General features: G+C 39.4%; 1 protein-coding gene across 5 annotated transcripts in view; it reads right to left on the bottom strand.

Moving 5' to 3' along the window:
• pcdh11 (protocadherin 11) overlaps window positions 1-19440 on the bottom strand; it is a 798581-nt gene that overhangs the window by 261234 nt on the left and 517907 nt on the right. For all 5 annotated transcript variants that reach the window (XM_073058401.1, XM_073058403.1, XM_073058404.1 and 2 more), the window contains exon 3: window positions 15301-15499. In XM_073058401.1, the coding sequence (XP_072914502.1) occupies window positions 15301-15499 (199 nt within the window). The remainder of the gene's footprint in view (window positions 1-15300; window positions 15500-19440) is intronic.

Genomic DNA, 19440 nt, shown 5'->3' with positions numbered 1-19440 from the left:
ACAATGATATAAATTCATAAAAGAGCTTATATAAATAGATTGATTGTATATCCATAAAGTGACCCTAGGCTGTACAGAAGATGAAAACAGGTAGTAATAAAATACTGGTGGAGTTAGTGGGTGGTGATGTTGAGCAGCCTTACTGCTTAGGGAAAGTAACTGCTTTTGAGTCAGGTTGTCCTGGCATGGATGCCATGTAGCCGCCTCCCTGATGGAAGTGAAACAGGCAGTCCATGAGTAGGGTGGGTGGGATTCTTCATGATGTTACTGGCTCTTTTCTGGCACCTTTCTGTACATATGCCCTTGATGGTGGGTAGGCTAGTGCTGGTAAGTGTTGGGCAGTTTTGACTACCCATTGTGGAGCTTTCTTGTCCGCTCAGTGCAGTTTCCATATCAAGCAGTCGATGTAGTTTATGAGGATGCTCTCTACTCTCTATCCTGTAGAATGACGTGAGGTTGGATTTGCAAAGTCCAGCTCTATTCAGCTTCTTCAGAAAGTAGAGGTGTTGATTTCTTGACTGTGTAGGATGCATTCTGGGCCCATGAGAGGTTATGTGTGATGTGCACTCCCAAGAGTTTGGAACTGTTTGCTGCTTCCACTGCTGTTGTACTGATGACAGGAAAGGGGAGTGTGAGTGGTCCAAGTTCTCCTAAAGACAATAACGATCTCCTTTCTCCTGTTGACATTAAGAAGAGGTTGTTTCCCTGGCACCAGGTTTCACACTGGTCCACCTCCTGTTTGTAAACTGCCCACTGATGAGCTCCACCACTGTCATGTCATTGGTGAACTTGACAAAGAAATTGCTTGGGTGTTTGTCTGTGTAGTTATATGTGAGCAGAGTGTAGAGCAATGGGCTCAGTATGCAGCCCTAGGGAATACCCATGATGAGGATGATGGGGAGGGAGCAGCAATTGACAATCTGAGCTCTGTCTGTTCGGAAGTCCAACACCCATTTGCACTGTGGAGATTTTAAATCAAAGGGTAAGAGTTTGATCACCAAGATTTGTCGGACAATAGTGTTGACTGTTGAAATTAAATCCAGAAACAGCATTGATGCATGCCATTATCAATCATTCAAAGCACTTCATGATGATTGGCATCAGTGCCACCAGGTAGTAGTTGTCTTGTTCTGGAGGTGTAGAGTTATTTGGTACAGGGATAAGTTCAAAGTAAATTTATTATCAAGGTACATATATGTAACCATATACAGCCCTCAGATCCATTTTCTTGCAGGCATACTCAACAAATCTATAATAGAATAATCATCATAGAATCAATGAAAGGCAGCACTAACTTGCATGCAAAAGACAACAAACTACGCAAATAAAAGAAAGAAAGAATAATAATAAATAAATAACCAACAAATATCATGAATGTGAGATGAAGAGTCTTTAAAAGTGAGGCCATAGGCTGTTGAATCAGTTCAGTATTGGGGTGAGTGAAGTTACCCACTCTGGTTCCAGAGCCTGATGGTTGAGGGGTAGTAACTGTTCCTAAAAATGGTGGTGTGAGTCATGAGACTCCTGTACCTTCTTTCTGATGGCAGCAGTGAGAAGAGAGCAGGACCTGCACGGTGGGAGTCCTTGATGATGGATCATGCTTTTCTGTGACAACGCTCCATGTAGATGTGTTCAATGGTGAGGAGGGTTTTACCTGAGATGGACTGGGCTGTATCCACTACTTTTTGTAGTATCTTCCATTCAAGGGCATTGGTGTCTCCGTGCCGGGCTGAGATGCCTACTGCCACACATCCATAGAAGTTTGTCGAAGTTTTAGATGTCATACCAAGTCTTCACAAACTCCTAAGGAATTAGAGGCACTGCCATGTTTTCTTTGTAATTGCACACAATCTGCCCATCGCAGATCCACCGAAATGATAACGCTGACGAATTTAAAGTTGCTGACCGTCTCCACCTCTGATCCTCTGATGAGGACTGGCTCATGGATCTCTGGTATCATCCTCCTAAAATCAGTAATCAGCTCCTTGGTCTTGCCAACATTGAGTAATAGGTTTTTGTTATTGTACCACTCAGCCAGATTTTCAATCTCCCTCCTATATACTGATTCATCACCACCTTTGATTTTAGGGGCATTGGAGTTCTGCTTATCCACACAGTGGAGCAGGGGGCTAAGCACACAGCCTTGTGGTGCACCTGTGCTAATGGAAATTGTGGAGATATTATTGCTGAATGGGGCTTGCAATTGAGGGAATCGATGATGCAATTGCACAAGGAAGTATTGAGGCCATGGTCTTGAAACCAACGTACTTGTTTTGAGGGGATGATGGTACTGAATGCCAAGCTGTGGACAATAAAATGGATCCTGATGTATGTTTCTTTGCTATGCAGATGTTCTGGGCTTGAGTGAAGAACCAGTGAGGTGGCATCTGCTGTGGACTTGGTGCACCAGCAGGCAAAACAGGAGTAGATTCATGTCGTTTCTCAGGCAGAATTTGGTATGCTTCATCACCAACCTCCTAGTGGTGTATGTGGCTGGGCATCAAGGGCATTACAGAATACACAAGGAAAAATAATGTCAATTTTAACAGTGGCACCTCCATCCCTGGTGCCCTAAGCAACTTTTATACACATTTCGACGCATACAATACAATGCCAGCCATGAATGCTACACCCCTGCCAGGCTGAAGCAGGTGGGAACAGCAGCCTGATTGAGTGATGTGTTGAAGATATCAGTGAGCGGGTGTGTATTTGGTCTGGGATATTGTCTGACCTGGCTATCTTATGGGGATTGATTCATCTGGCTGCTAGTCCTGCAGAGAGCTGAAGGTACCATAACCTTGCTGTTTGTACTTATGGGGACATATTCAGTGGTGATGAACACAACAGTAAACTCCCTGAGCAGGTAATGCAGCTGGCATTTAATTGTAAGATGCTCAGTTTCCCCAGAGCAAAGACTGCTAACCACAGACGAGTTTGTGTACCAACCTTTGTTAATATACATATCAATTCCCCCTTGTTTGGACTTCCCCAATGGGGAGCTCCTGTCTGTGCAGAACAGAGTCATCCCATTGAGTTGAAAAACTGAGTCAGGCATGTTGTTGTTTAACCATGTTTTGCTGAAAACCAGAATGCAGCAGTTTCTCATCTCTTTCTGTGTGCATTCATTCTCAGTCTCAGTAAGTCTATTAAATGTTCATGGTTTGAAATTCGAATCATACAGGAACATTTCCCTCTTTCTTTCAGTAAAGAAAATAGTTGTTAAGATTATGTAGCATGACATCAACATCTTCATGGCTTGCATAAATTCCTTCAAAGCAAAACTGTATATGGTTTCCTTCTATCTATATATTTCAAAATATTAGGCAGGCAGTTTTGCTCTAACTGCAATACCCACTGTAAATTGGTTTCAAAAGCCCTAATTTATTTCAAGTGACATACTCAGTATCTGTTAAGAAGAGAAAAGTTCTTACACAATTTCCTGTCAAGGAGCTAAATTTAAATCCATTTCACTATAAATGCCTGCTTAAAATTATGTATATGCAGCGGATTCTGGTTAATTGGGCCATTGGATAATTGGGGCAGCTGCTTATTTGTGACAACGTTTAAAGAACTAAAACAAATCTGGGAGATAACCAGGTTTCCCTTCATTTATTTTGGAAACTATTCCACTTATTTGGGGCAGTCATGTGCACTTCTGAGGCCATTACACACTACACTGTGCTCAGAGTGAACAGCAGCACTAGTTGTGTTTGCTTGTGCAATGTTATCCATCTGAGTTAACATTTGCCAATTCAAAAGGGACTGATTTTTGAGCAGATTTTTAAAATTTTGACTTTAAAAAATTTGTTTGAAACCCTAGCCAAAACACAGTTGACATCAGCTGAAAAAGTTCCCCTACTGGACCAAATTAAAAGCCATACACCTAACTCTACTCACACTGACAGATAACTGGAGAGTCGAAATCTACAATTGCACACTTGATAGATCAGCAAGACAAATTGCAAGAAGAATAGGCATGACAACAGGGAGCATCCCAAAAATGAAAGCTTGAAGGTAAGGATCCAGATATTCAAGAGGTGCTCAATCAATGATTTTCCATTGTAACTGGATGGGGTGTGCCTGTCAGTGGACCAATGTTAGAAAAAACACGTCAGGGAAGCTAGCTGAGAAGCTGGTCATGGACATTTTAAAGCAACAGGTGGCTGGCTGTTAGGGAAAATGCCAGAAGTGAAAATGAAACGATTTCATTACTTCAACAAGTTAGGACCAATGCAGAATTTGAAGGTATCGACACTTATCTTGAATGTTACAGTGAAACTGAAGATTTTGGGGGTGTTGTTAGGGAAAATGCCAGAAGTGAAAATGAAACGATTTCATTACTTCAACAAGTTAGGACCAATGCAGAATTTGAAGGTATCGACACTTATCTTGAATGTTACAGTGAAACTGAAGATTTTGGGGGTGCAGTTGTCAAAATCATTGTAACAAAACACTATATGAAGAGAATATGAAGATGAGGAAAGTGATGAGGTTGCAACAACCAAAACTGAGCCAGAAACTACACAGAATGGCAGGAAATGTGTCGTTGGATTATGATGTAACATCATGCAAGATGGCAATGAAAGCAGTCCATTATTGGCACTGGATCCTGCACTGATTTTGTTCATTTACAGTCAATCAGAAAAACATACCACGTATACTCAATAAATTCCTCTGTCAGCAACAAATACATCATTTTATAATAATGTAGTAATATTGGTACTGTTCTAATTAGTTCTGTATTTCATTTAAATACATAATCTGTTATTCTCTTAACTGGCAGATTGTCTTTTTTATACTTTTTTAACAATTTCCATGAGATTTCGAATAATTGGGGCAGCCATTTAATTGGGCCAAAACATATTGGTTCCAATGTGTCTCAATTAACCAGAATCCACTGCATTTAAATATACATGTACATACACACAACATATATATATATACACACACACACACATTATATATATATATATATATATATACACACACACAATTAGTTCCATGGTTAAAATCTTCAAGCCACAAATATTAATTCACAAACTGCATTTATCTGGGGCTATTTAACAAGACTCTTGGCAGTGTGGAGGATCAGAGGGATCTTGGGGTCCAAGTCCATAGGACACTCAAAGCTGTTACGCAGGTTGACTCTGTGAATAAGAAGGCATAGGGTGCATTGGCCTTCAGCAATTGTGCGATTGAGTTTAAGAGCCAAGAGGTAATGTTGCAGCTCTATAGGACCCTGGTCAGACCCCACATGGAGTACTGTGCTCAATTCTGGTCACCTCACTACAGGAAGGATGTGGAAACCATAGAAAGTGTGCAGAGGAGATTTACAAGGATGTTGCCTGGATTGGGAGCATGCTTTATGAGAATAGGTTGAGTGAACTCAGCCTTTTCTTCCTGGGAGCAACTGAGGATAAGCGGTGACCTGATAGAGGTGTATAAGATGATGAGAGGCATTGATCATGTGGATAGTCAGAGTCTTTTCCCCAGGGCTGAAATGGCTAGTACGAGAGGGCATAGTTTTAAGGTGCTTGGAAGTAGGTACTGAGGAGATGTCAGCGGTAAGTTTTTTATGCAGAGAGTGGTGAGTGCGTGGAATGGGCCGCCAGCAGCAGTGGTGGAGGCGGGAACGACAGGGTCTTTTAAGAGACTCCAGGATGGCTACATGGAGCTTAGAAAAACAGAGAGCTATGGGTAAAGCCTAGGTAGTTCTAAGGTAGGGACATGTTCGGCACAGCTTTGTGGGACAAAGAGCCTCTATTGTACTGTATGCTTTCTATGTTTCTAAGAATTTTATCAATTTCAAATTACAAGTATCCTGTGTTTTCAAATAAGCAGATATGTTGTCACCAAAACATTGCAAGATTCTGCCTCACTGGCCAGTCATGCCTTGATGGTATGTAATTTTGGTCTGAGCTTTGATGCATCCTTACAAACATGCCCACAGAACAGGAAGCAATTAGCTATCAAACTTTGAAATATATTTTTCATATATCAGAAAAGTACTGAAAACACAATTAAGGGAGAACAACTTCTCAGGGCATAATTTAGTCCTAGTGTATCCTGGAGTGGATAGCTATGGAGCAAAACATATTGGTGCATTTATAATTACAGGCTCCATAATCAATGAAGTCATGTATTGAAATTATATTTTTATATGAAACATGATTTATTTCAGTTGAAGACTTTCATTGTTATTGTGTTATGCTTTTTCATTTAAGGTTTTTCAGCTGAACCTCTGTGTAGTAAACAGAACAGGGTACTTTTTTTCTAACTGGTGTTATCTGATGATCACCACCATATTTAGACCTGTATGCCTTACATTCAGTTCCTTCCTGACTCTCACCTTGCTCCTTACACATCTCATCTTTAAATCCTGCAATTGAGTCATTAATGCTTGAGGTGAGAATCTATTCCAAAAGCTAACAGCTCTAAATTGAAGATATTCTTGCCTCAGCAATATCAAAGTTTCTGCTGAGCTAATAACCATGATTTCCAGCCCTCTGGACGAAATACTACACTAATAGTAATGTTTGTTTTACAAAGTACTCTGACAATGTCTCTGTTTCGAATTGTTTTTCTCAAATAAATTGCATTGAGATATCTTTATTGCTTTTCATGTTTAAAGGATACCAATGGACTCATGGACACTCCTTCAAATTTTTAATACACATGTGGGGGAATTCATTTTCAGAATGAGAATCTGTGGGAACTAAACTGACAAAGTAAGTACTTTAAATTTAAAACGTGCCATAATGATGACTAAAATTGAGGGCAAAGAGACTGTTGTTCCAAATACTGTTTTACGATTGTACATGAATATTTTTTCTTTCTTCAACAGCATATCTGATTTAGACCTTTATGTGTTATATTGATTTCTCAGAATAAAAAAAACAATTTTCTATAGTCAAATATTCATATATTTATACTCTATGGATCTGTTCTACTTGTAAATTCTTCCTGCACAGTTGTTGCAATTTATAATACTGTGTATTTTGCAAGCAACATCTTTGTGAGGTTGCCAATAAATATCACACACATTTGTGATTCCAGAAATATGTACTGAGGGACTCTACTGGTTATAGATAAAAAATAGAATTAATCATATTAATGACTACATTCCATTTCTTAATATCTGGATAATTGATTATCCAATTTATGGTTTCCTCCCTGATCCCATGAGTTTTAATTTTAGATTTTGCTTTTATGTGGCAATTGTTGTGAAGCTGAAGAATATTGTAGCAACCTCATTACTACCAACTAACTCACTTACATCTTCATAGACTTCCTTTAAATTTGTTAGGCATGATCTGTCTTTCAGACATCTGTATAAGCTTCAGTTTATTGGAATTATTTTTATTGGATACTCGTGAATTACTGCATTTGGAATAGATTGCAATGTATTATCCCTATATAGACATCAAGATAACAAGCCTATAATTCCCAAGACCATGCTTCTGACCTTTTCAAAGGACTGAAATCTGTTCATACAGAAGAAATGAAAGTACTTGCAGTACATGCCAAATGTTGTAAGGTGCTTCCACAGGTTAAGTACAATTAGCTGTGGATGCATGATCCGCATGGATAATGTTTTTAGAAATGTTTTATTCACAGTATTTAGTTTATCAGGGCCACTTGAAATATCATCATACATTTGGTAGTGATACAGTGCAGGATTTTACTATCTTAGTAAGAGAATGTAGAGCAGAGTGTAGTTTATACAATGAAAGATAAAGCTTCTGTGGAACTGGAAGTAGAGGAGGTAAAGAACTGATTGAACTGAGGAACAAAATTTGCCAGAATAGAACGTGGGGGAGGAGAACACGCAGTCAGATGGATAAATAATGCAAGAAGGGGAATGCAGGAGGGCCGATGGGGGATGAGGGAATAACGTTAGAAGTTGGGAAGTGATAGATGCGAGAGGCAAAGAGCTGAAGAAGAAGAAATCTGATAGGCAAGGATGGTAGACCATGATCAACCAATCACCTGCCTGCTTGTGCTTCTTCCCATCTCCCCACCCTATCAAGATTGCAAGCCTCACAGAAATAGTAGAAAATATGAGGGCTAGCCTGAATGAAAAAAACATTGATTTTGAAGGAATAATTGGTTCTGAAAGCCACTTGTTTCTGAAAACCCCTGTACTAGTTGACATGCAACATAAGGTTTTGAAAGGATTAACTGTAGAGATAGTGAATGCATCGGTTGCCATCTATCAAACTTACATTGCTTCTCGAAAGGTTCCCACAGAATGGAAGGTAACAAAATTAACTCCACTATTTAAGAAAGGCAAGAAGGAGAAGGCCTATTTAAGAAAGGCAAGAAGGGACAATAGACCAAACATGAGGAAATCTGCAGATGCTGGAAATTCAAACAACACACACAAAATGCTGGTGGAACAAAGCAGGCCAGGAGCATCTATAAGGAGAAGCACTGTCGACGTTTCAGGCCAGTCCTGATGAAGGGTCTTGGCCCGAAACGTCAACAGCGCTTCTCCTTATAGATGCTGCCTGGCCTGCTGTGTTCCAGCAGCGTTTTGTGTGTGTTGAAGGGACAATAGACCATTAGGTTGGCATCAGTAGTAGGCAAACGGTTAGAATCTTTCATTAAGCAAATGATGGCAGGGCACATAGGAAATATTAATAGGATTTGGTGAGGTCAGCACTGATTAATGAAAGGGAAATCTTGCTTAAGCAGAATGGATGAGGAGAACCAGTGGGTAAGGTTCATTTGAACTTTCAGAAGACCTGTATCAGAAATAACACAATAACTTGTTAAAATAAATCAGAGCAAGTAGGAAGGATGCACAATTTACCGATGTAGGGTGAAATTTGTTGATGTATAGAAAGCAGCCATTTATTAATACCCAGAAAGCAGAACCTAAATAGGCCATTTTCAGAGGAGTGACCACAGGGGTTGGAACAGTGATTTGGATGGGGTGAAATATGTAATATATCCAGCTTTTCTGATAATTTTTCTATGTAACAGTGTGAATTACGAGGAGTATGTAGAGAACATATTAGATAGAATATAATGTAGAAAAATGAGAGCTGAAGCATTATAGTCAAATAGAATGGAAATAAGTGATATATGCTGGTCTTATCAGATACTTAGTTCTTGGACAGGAACACCTTAACATATTTGAATTATAAACAACCAGGAAGGCAAATGGTACTTTGGCCTTTACTGTGAGAGGCATTAGGTTTAATAGTAGAGACATCTTAAATACAACTATACAGGACTCAGTGAGGACTCAGTGTACAGGTTTAATCTCTGTATCAAAGGACAGATATAACTGTAATAGAGAAAGTGTAGCATAGTTTTAATAAAGTGATTCCTGGGATGACGCAATAAGAAGTTTCCCATATGAGGAGAGATCAAGCAGACTTGCCAAGATTTTAGGGAAATGAGAGGTGATATCATTTGAACATGCAAAAATCATTGTAAGGCATGGCAGTCTTGAAATGATGCTTTCCATAGTTTGGGTGTCTAGAATAAGTGGTCACGGACTCAAAATCTGGGGCTACTATTCATTTGTGAGATGACAAGAGATTTCTTCTTTCGAAAGATTTTAAATCTTTGAAATTCTCCATTGAAGATGGCTGTGGAGGCTCTATCATTGGGTATATTTATAGTGATGAACAGATTTAGAACCATAAGAAATATGGGTAAGTGTAGGTATGTGGCGCTCAGAATAAGTTCAGCCAAGGTCCTATTTCATCTGGATGAAGTGTTTAATGAAACCCCAGGTTATCCCTCCCTCACTGTTTGGACCTAACAGCCTTGAGAGGCTGAAAGTCCTACTTCTGTTCCTTTCTTCCAATGATTTCTCTTTAGTGATAGGCTCAATCTTTCTAGCCCACTGCTGGAGAGTCTGAAGCATTAATCTTCCTTAAAGTAGGTTCTTTATTTTCACCATCTGATTCACAGTGAACAACACTATATCTTTCTATGCTTTAAGCATTTATTCACCAGAAAAATCATATTTTCATTTTCAGTATCTCTTTTAAATGCTCACAGATATTGCACATAGCAAACACTGTATGTCTGCATTTAATATTGGTTTTCTTGTTTAAAAGAAGACAATAGTTGCATTTCAGGTAACTTATTTCTGCTAAACATTGAAAACCTTTGTGGCTTATTGACCAACATGCAAATTTGAAGGTTGATCAGTGATGTTCTGCAACTCAGAGCCAATATCAAACTTGTATAAAAGAAACACTCCAGTTTGGTTGAGATCGCTAAATTGATTGTAAACTTCTACAGAGTAAATAGTTTAGAACTTTATTTTTCATCGAAAATGGCAATTTTAGAGTATCCCCATCCCAAGCTAACTGTTCCAGAGCCAATTAACCAGTTTTGTTTTGTAAACTATTGAGAAGCAAAGAAGTGAGACCATCTGATTTACACTTTGCAGTGATCCAAGGAAATCTGTTTTTTTATATAATGATGTTGGTCGATGGAAAAATATTGGTTGAAGTAACAGGAAAAATCCATTGAATAGGAACTGGAATTCTGTTACATTCATCTCAAAGAGTTACTGGGACCAAGATTAATAACACACCAGAAACTCAACAGCTCTGTTAGTGAACTTTCCTCACCCTACTCTATTGGACTGTCAGACAAGTACTTGAAATGAAGTTTGAACCCCAGGCCTTTAGATAGACAGATAAGGATGCTGCCACTGAGCCAAAGCAGAGATCCATTTGTTACACTAACTCTGAGCTTTAATTGAAGACATTTGTTTTGTTTATAGTGCAGCCAGTTTTTAAAGTGTTGCAATGAACTTAGGTTTGCATATACATCTTACAATTTTGTTTACACATTCACAGAGGTGCAGAAGTTATTTCAAATATCTGGAAAATCAGAAATATACTGAGGGACATGTGAAGATAGACACAGAATATATGTTTATTCCCTTGTTATTATTTAAACACCAATATCATTTCTCTTGTCTCAGCCTATAATTTTGAAAATGTTTTACTTTTACATATTTAAGGAAGTTTTCACAATTTTTTTCTTTGAGATGACCTTATTTTTGACTTTTATTCTCCTTATCAGCTTTTTGTTGTTCCTTCACTGAAATATGATATTTTGCTCATCTTAGGGTTTATTGCTCCTTCTAGCAATATTATGTCTTTTCCTATAATGTAATATCATTTAACTTCCATTGTTAGCAACAATTGGACTGGTTTTCTCTCTGTATTTATATTCCTTAGGGGAAATATTTTGTTGCACACTTTGACTTAATTCATTGAAAGTTAGTAATTTCCAGTTTACTGTCATATCTTTTAGAAGATGGAACATATAACAGCATGAACAGGAACAGGCCTACTGGCTCACAATGTTGCACCAATCAAACGCCCAACTAAATTAATTGTTTCTGTCCACACAATGTCCATACTCTTCCATTCTCTGCACATTCATGTGCCTATCTAAGAGCCTCTTGAATACCTCTATCGAATTTGCCTCTACCTCCACAACAGGCAATGCATCCCAGACATTCACCACTCTTGGTGTAAAATAATTGCCTCACACATCGCCTTTGAATTTATTTTCTCTCACTTTAAATTCATGCTAGACATTTAACTATCAAAACCAATATGCATTTTTATAATTGCTCTATTTCAGAATAAATGAAATCATTGTCAAATTTTACATAAAATTATATCACATTATGATCACTCTTCCCAAAAGACCTGTTAATTCAATTTTAACAAACTACATGTAAATTCAAATTTCCCATAATTATTGTATTAACCTTGTTATTTTTGCCTATAATGTCCTGAATTAGGTTATACACACCATTACAGTATTATCTGGAGGCCCATGGACAGCTCCCACAATGTTTTCTTCTCCTTGCTATTTCTCAACTTCATTTAAACTGATTCTATTCTGATTTCTCAAGTTAAAAATTTTCCTGATAGCTGTCTTCATCCCATGCTGTTATCTTTTCCTTTTCCATTCATCTATCACTTTTAAAATTCAAAAGTTCTGCAACATGAATCTACCAATGTTAATTAATTAAGAATCATGCATTCATAATGGTTAATAGATTGTACTGATGTATTTCCATCTGTGGCAGTAATTCAATCACCCTTTTAAAAATTTTGCACGTATTCAAGTAAAGAACCTTTGATTTTATCTTTTTACTCTTTTTATCTACACCAACTCTAATCAAAGACTGCATTCATATGTTCTATGATCTCTCCTTTCCTACTGGATTGATCTATCATTATCCTTGTGCTACTCTGAACTATTGCCTTGTCTTTAACTTTAACTTCCTAAGTTTCTCCTCACAAGAACTTTCTCCTCTGCTATTTAGTTTAAGCCACTGATCAGTGCTAGCTATTCACTCCGATACTGGCCCACCCCATTCATGTGAAACTTATTTCTAAATAATAGCTCCAACTTTCCTCAATAAAGGAGCTAACAGCCCATGAATTTAATCCCTTTTCTCTCTCATCAGTCTTTGAGCATTATTCTCTCTGATTTCATTGACCTAAAGCCAAACTGCATGTATGCCCACTGGCAGTGCAGTGGCATCAGCACCTGACTACAAGGTGAGTGATCCATTGATTGAATCCAGCTGGCTCCTTGCATGCATTCCATCCGTGCTGGGTTGGGTGTTGAGAGAGCAACCTGGCCTCATAAAAAAAACAGACAAAGTGCTAAAGAAATGGCAAGGTTGCCACTCAATGCACCACAAGGCACGGAGAGGAATATCAATCTGCATATATCTCAGGTAATTATCTTTGTGGCTCTGATTTCTAATTGGGACCCTAGACGCATATACTTTTAGCAGTATACTTCCTTCTTTCAGCTACCTGTATCATTGATTTTATACTGCCATCACAAACACAATAGAGTCCTACTCCACTCCCTCTCCAACTCCACAGAGAGGTCTTTATCCATCCACCAAGCAACAACAGAGTCTTCAGGACTCATGGTTAGAGAGACTTAGACCTCTCTCATTAATTACACTATTCCTAAACACTTTCACATACCACTTCAGAACATCCTTCACTGGAAGCCCAAACCAATAAGAACACTAAGAGCCCAAGACTCTGTTGCATTATTCTTCTTGAAGATTACAAAATCAGTAATTACTTTTGGTGGTGGTCAGGTGCGTTGGTTGTCATGGGGGGAGATGATGGTGCAATGTCAATGAGCATGAACAGTAATAGACTGGTACTGTATGATTTGGTGAGGTAATCAGGTTGTAGTAGTCCAGTGGACTATTCATGCAAGGTAGGCAAGTTAGCATGAGCTGGGAGGAAGAACCGCTCTTCCTCCTGAATGATATATGATGCTGGAAGGGAATTTGTCCATTTTTGGGCATTGGAATTCATCTGTCCCAAGATCAACTTGAAATATACTGCATATTGAATGAGGTGGATTTCACATCAATTGGTATATTAAAATTAAAATAACACATTTGAAGAACTAGAGGCCAGTTGTCTGCTATATGGAAAATATAGACAATCTATTATCCTTTCTGCCAACTTTCTTCCCTTTCCTCTTCCTCTTTGGATGTTGTTAGTGACTTTGCAAAGATCACCACTTTGTCCCTGAAGTTGTTCATCATGTAATGTTGATAGAAAAACCACAACCAAATCATCACATTTCCTCGGAGCAGAAGCTCATGACTCTCCAAGGTTGCTTTTAAAATAGTGAAGATGAGAATTTAAACTGTTTTACATCTGTGAACATTCACCCCAATATAAAGCCCTTGGATTGGGTTCAGAGGAGTCAAGAAACCTTGCCTATTCCTTCTGTTATTACAGAAACTGGATTAACTATCAAAATCCAGATCAAACAATCAAGTCTGAGATCACCCTCATAAGAAGGGGTTAGTATCACGTCTTACCACACATATACATTTTACTGGTTATTGAAAGAACTATCAATATTATTTGTAAGTAATTCAGAGAAAGTGTACCCACTTCCATTCACTCAGACTAAACATATTTATCCATGAACATTCTGCTTGTCTCCTATTGTACTTACTTATTATATTTAAACATTCTTCTTATCCAGTGACAAATTTCATTACTTCTAATTTCATATTATAGATGTTGAAGTCATTCATTTAGTATTCACATTGTCTTGATATCGAGAACAACTTGAAACTGAAATCAACTTGCTTTATACTGATGGATGAGGAAAGCCAACTTTTAACATAGCTGACGTGCTGTGTGCTGTGTGCTAAAATACAAAAGCACATTTCCTTTTCAGGAGTGAAAGTAATGGAAAGGTGAGTGTTGCATACATGAATCCTAAAATGCACTTCATCACAAGAACTTTGCAAAAATTGGAAGATACATAAGAAGAATTAGTCTTGTAGGATTGTGATACTTAAATAGCTACATTCCCTCCTCACGATTTCAGTTCAAGCACTGTTGAATTAAAACTGGCAGCAGTGCAACAGGATTGACACAGGAAGAAATGGAAAATCAGCAGTGGGTGCCAGGTCTGTAATCAGGAGCGAGCATTGCAACTTAAATATCACAGCACTGGAGGAATGCAGCTACAGCATACTTATTGACAAAAATAAGAAAGAACTGAGGTGGATGACAGTTAATATAGTTGTTGATTCCAGCCAAGCCGAAGCTGGAAGCTGAAGGAATATAAGCTTTGTAACAGCCAAACTCTAATATAAGGGCAGTGGATTTTGAGTCCTTTATTTTGCATAAGCTCCTTAGGTTTCCTTTTGCAGAAGTACATACATATAGTTGATTTAATAAACCAATCGCAGACTGAAATCTGCAGGCTGGAAAGGGGTGAGATAAAAGTTTTATAAAAGTCATGGAAAAAAGAAAAGGAGTTATGTGCAGGATTATAGGCAAGGGCAGGGAAGTGGGATAAATTGGATCAGACTTTCAGAAGTCAGTGGAGACACAGTGGACTAGCTGGCCTCCTCATGGCCCAATGGGCCAGATGGCCTACTCCTGCTCCCATTTCTTAAGTTCTGATGTTCTTATGACTCCAAAACAGCAGTGCAAACCTAAATATAGGTCATCAGCCCTTGATACATATTTTTCAAACCCATCGGTGCAAGGGACATTTGCTAACCACTATTCAAGATTAATTGATTAAAACATTTCTATAATAACATACTCCCATAACATATCATTTCAAATTACCAAGCCTTTGTTTTAACGTGGACTCTTTTAACAAATGGCTCAGCAGGTCTGTATGTCTGAAGCAGATATGTAGGTCAGAGCTGTTTATTAAGGCTGTTCATTAGTTCTTATAATTACCTCAGGTAATTCGTCTCAAACACAGGAAATCACTTACTGGACTCAGGGTCTGAGTTGCCATCACCTTCAGTCCTGCTGTTAGGGGATGCTTGTTCGTAGTACTCTTCCTGCGGGAAGCCGAGAGGCAGAGGGTGTGAAGTGCTGGCACTGCTGTTGGGTTCATGGTCTCCCAACCCACTGTCACTGCAGCTTTCCTGAGAGCCATCAGGGAGGTGGAATGTAACCCTTCGTTGTGACTGAGAAGGAACAAAAAGATCTGTCAATTTACATCTAATATCAGACACGACCATTCTTTTTTTTTACAAACTTGTCAAATATTTATTTTATATCCTCAAATTTTACCACGTATTATTATGAAGTCATTAATTGTTGATGGATTAAGGCTTCCAGGATAGATCATTTATCTCAGTGACCACACTTCCAATTCATACTTGGATGGTAAATGTTAATCACCCATCGGGTAGGAGAAATGTTATATCTGAGCTATCTCACATTCAGTGACAGCACCCTGCAAGCAGATGAGTTGCCCACCCTAACACAGGCAGAACTAAGTGTTAAACAAATTTGGGTCGCATGATGTCAGTAAGGCAGCCTGACACTCTTTAAAGCAGTCCTGAAGAGGGGAACTTTCCCTCCAGTTTAAAGCGTGTCAACAGGAGAAAAGATTACATGGAGTTACTCATGCAGACTTTACAAAGAACGTTGGAATCTCTTCTGCATGATATATCTTACTATTCAGTCCACTTGTATCACAGGATTTTGGCAAAAAGTCACACAATGCCTCTCAGCTGGAAGCTGCTGAGTGAATTCCCTGCCAACATCTGGATGGCAAATGTTTTCTACATCGACGAGCAGATTCGGGCAGCACAGTAGCGTAATGGTTGGGACAGCGCTTTATCATACTGGTGACCTGAGTTTAATTCCCACCACTGCCTGTAAGGAGTTTGAATGTTCTCCCAAGACTGTGTGGGTTTCCTCCGGGTGCTCCAATTTCTTCCAACAGTCCAAAGACATATCAGTTGATAGGTTAATTGGTCATTGTAAATTGTCCTGTGATTAGGCTAGGGTTAAATTAGGAATTGCTGGGCGACATGTTTGAAGGGCCAGAGGGTCCATTCTGTGCTGAATCTCAATAAATAAATAAATAATAAACATGTCCCCCAATAGAATGGCTCCTAGCTGCTTCACAAACAAGAGCAAATCTGCAGATGCTGGAAATCTGGGTAACACACACAAAATGCTGGAGGAACTTAGTAGGCCAGGTAGCATCTAGGAAAAGAGTACAGTTTACGTTTTGGGCCGAAACCCTTCAACAGGACTAGAGAGAAAAAGCTGAGGAATAGTTTTAAAAGGTGTGGAGAGGGGAGAGAGAAACACAAGGTGATAGGTGAAACCTGAAGGGGGAGGGGATGAAGTAAAGAGCTTGGAAGGTGATTGGTGAAAGAGACAGAAGGCCATGGAAGAAAGAGAAAAGGGGGGAGGGATAGGAGTACCAGAGGGAGGTGATGGGCGGGCAAGGAGATAACATGACAGAGGAAAAAGGGGATGGGAAATGGTGAAGTGGTGGGGGGAGGCATTACTGGACATTTGTGAAATCAATATTCATGCCATCAGGTTGGAGGCTACCCAAACGGAATATAAGATGTTGTTCCTCCAACCTAAGAGTGGCCTTATCACGACAGTAGAGGAAGCTATGGAAGACATATTGGAAAGGGAATGGGAAGTGGAAATAACATGGGTGGCCACTGGGAGATCCTGCTTGTTCAGATGGACAAACCGTAGATGCTCAGCGAAGCCAATATACAGTAGACCAGACTGGGAGCACCGGACACAGTATATGACCCCAACAGATGCACCTCAAGTGTCGCCTCACCTGGAAGGACTGTTTAGGGCCCTGAATGGTAGTGAGGGAGGAGATGTATGGGCAGGTGTAGCATTTGTTCCGCTTCCAAGGATAAATGCGGGGAGGGAGCTCACTGGGGAGGGATCAATAGAAAAGGGAGTCGTGTAGGGAGCAATCTCTGCAGAAAGCAGAAAGTGGGGGAAGGGAAAGATTTTCCTGGTGATGGGAGATTGCAGAAATTTTGGAGAATTATGTGCTGTATTTGGAGGCTGGTGGGGTGGTAGGTGAGGACACCTATCCCTGGTAGCGTGGAGGGAGAATGGAGTAAGAGCAGATGTGTGTGAAATGGAAGAGATGCGATTGAGGGCAGTTTTGATGGCAGAGGAAGAGAAGCCACTTTCTTCGAAAACGGAGGACATCTCCTTTGTTCTAGAATGAAAAGCCTCATCCTGAGAGCAGATGCAGCAGAGGCAGAGGAATTGAGAGAAGGGGATGGTGTTTTTACAAGTAACAGGGTGGTAAGAGTTATAGTCCAGGTGGCTGTGAGAGTCTGTGTGTTTATAATAGACATTAGTGGATAACCTGTCTCCAGAGATGGAGACAGTGAGATCGAGATAGGGGAGGGAGGTTTCGGAAACAGACCAGGTAAATTTAAGTCTGGGGTGGAAGTTGGAGGCAAAGTGGTTGAAGTTGACGAGTTGAGCATGGGTACAAGAAGCAGCACAAAAGCAGTCAACGATATAGCATAAGAAAACTGTGGGGTGGTCACCAGTGTATGCTTGCAACATAGACTGTTCCACGTAGCCGACAAAAAGGCAGACATAGCTGGGATCCATGCAAGTGCCCATGGCTACACCTTTTGTTTGAAAGAAATGGGAGAAACAGAAGAGAAATTATTTAAAGTGAGGTCAAGTTCCACTTGGTGGAGGAGAGTGATGACAGAGTGGAACCAGCTGCATCTGCTGGCAGAAAGTTAACCCACCAGGGAACAGTCTTCTCCCAGTTAAAAATTTTTGTAATCCTCCACTGAACGTCAACCAGATACATATCTGGTTCCTTACAAACTAAAAGTTTCTTAGCTGGTACATTTATTATCACCAGACCCCATAAGAAAAATAACAACTTAATCAAAGTCTCATGCAGTCAATACAGGGAGAGCTTATTTTTGAAAAAATCTCTTTCTTCGTTCATCAAAAATTAATGGTACTAGCTGGAAATTAGAGAAGAAATCAGATGTTATTTTTGTCGAGGAACAAACAGTATCAAAGTTCACTGACATTTTAATGTTCCTACATTCCTGCTCTTCTGCAGTTCCTACTAGCCTATGCAACATTATTTTGTTCCCTTTCCCCAAATCATTCTTGGCTTTCTTCTCTACACAGACTGAGCCCTCAGAAGAATTATAGTCATTAACATGCATAACCATGAAGATAGCATAGTTGTGTAAATCTTCAAGAATCTCAATGTAAAATCTTGCAGTATTTGAGGTCAATGGATAGAAGTTGGCTCAGGAATCTGCCCATTTACTGCTTTCACTGTTACTGTTTCTTTTCTGTCGAAAAGAGTGGTGAGGTCACGTTGCAGATCCATCAACTGGCAATCCAATCAAATTTACCAACATTGTTCCTTTTGATCCATATAATGGTTTCCCCTTTGACTCAGATGGGAGTGTTCACTTCTCTGAGAGAGACGTGGTGGTTCAAGGACCTCCTAAAGCACAATTTCTCCCTGGATAATCCAGCACTAAATCCAGGCTAATAATCCAGTGAGAGACTTCAGACAGCAACCTTACAAATTACAGTTTGAATTGAGATCCTATCTGTCTTTCCCTCAAGATGATAGAAAATCCACCAAGGCCTATTTTCAGGATGAACTGATAGGATTTCACTGATGTTTTGGCCAATATTTATCTTCAACTGGCATCGTTAAAACATGATCTGATCACAATCTCATTGCTATTTGTCGGAACTTGCTTATTGAAAACTGGCCTGTATGTTTCCTCGAGTACAATTCTGATTACATTTCAAGAAGCTAGTCATTTGCTATGAATTTCTTAGGGAAATTCTAAAATTGTAAAAAATGCTGTTTTGCCTTAACGAAGTGAACTAACATCTGAAGCTGGAAGTAATGGGCCTATAGCTATTTGGAGTAGGGTCTATATAACACTGTGGCATGAATCCCCATCTTCCGTCAAATGAATCTTCCAAATGTACCATAAAGGCAGAGCAGTCTGCTCAATTTATTGATATACTGCCAGCTTCCTGAAGTCCTGTTCTTCCTTGGTTACAGGAACAGACTGAAATATACAGACTTTCATGGCTTATATTCCTGATA

This window comes from Hemitrygon akajei, chromosome 10, assembly GCF_048418815.1.
Source record: "Hemitrygon akajei chromosome 10, sHemAka1.3, whole genome shotgun sequence".
Taxonomy (NCBI): domain Eukaryota; kingdom Metazoa; phylum Chordata; class Chondrichthyes; order Myliobatiformes; family Dasyatidae; genus Hemitrygon; species Hemitrygon akajei.
The sequence above is the reverse complement of the archived record's forward strand: the minus strand, read 5'-3'. Positions and strand labels throughout refer to the sequence as shown.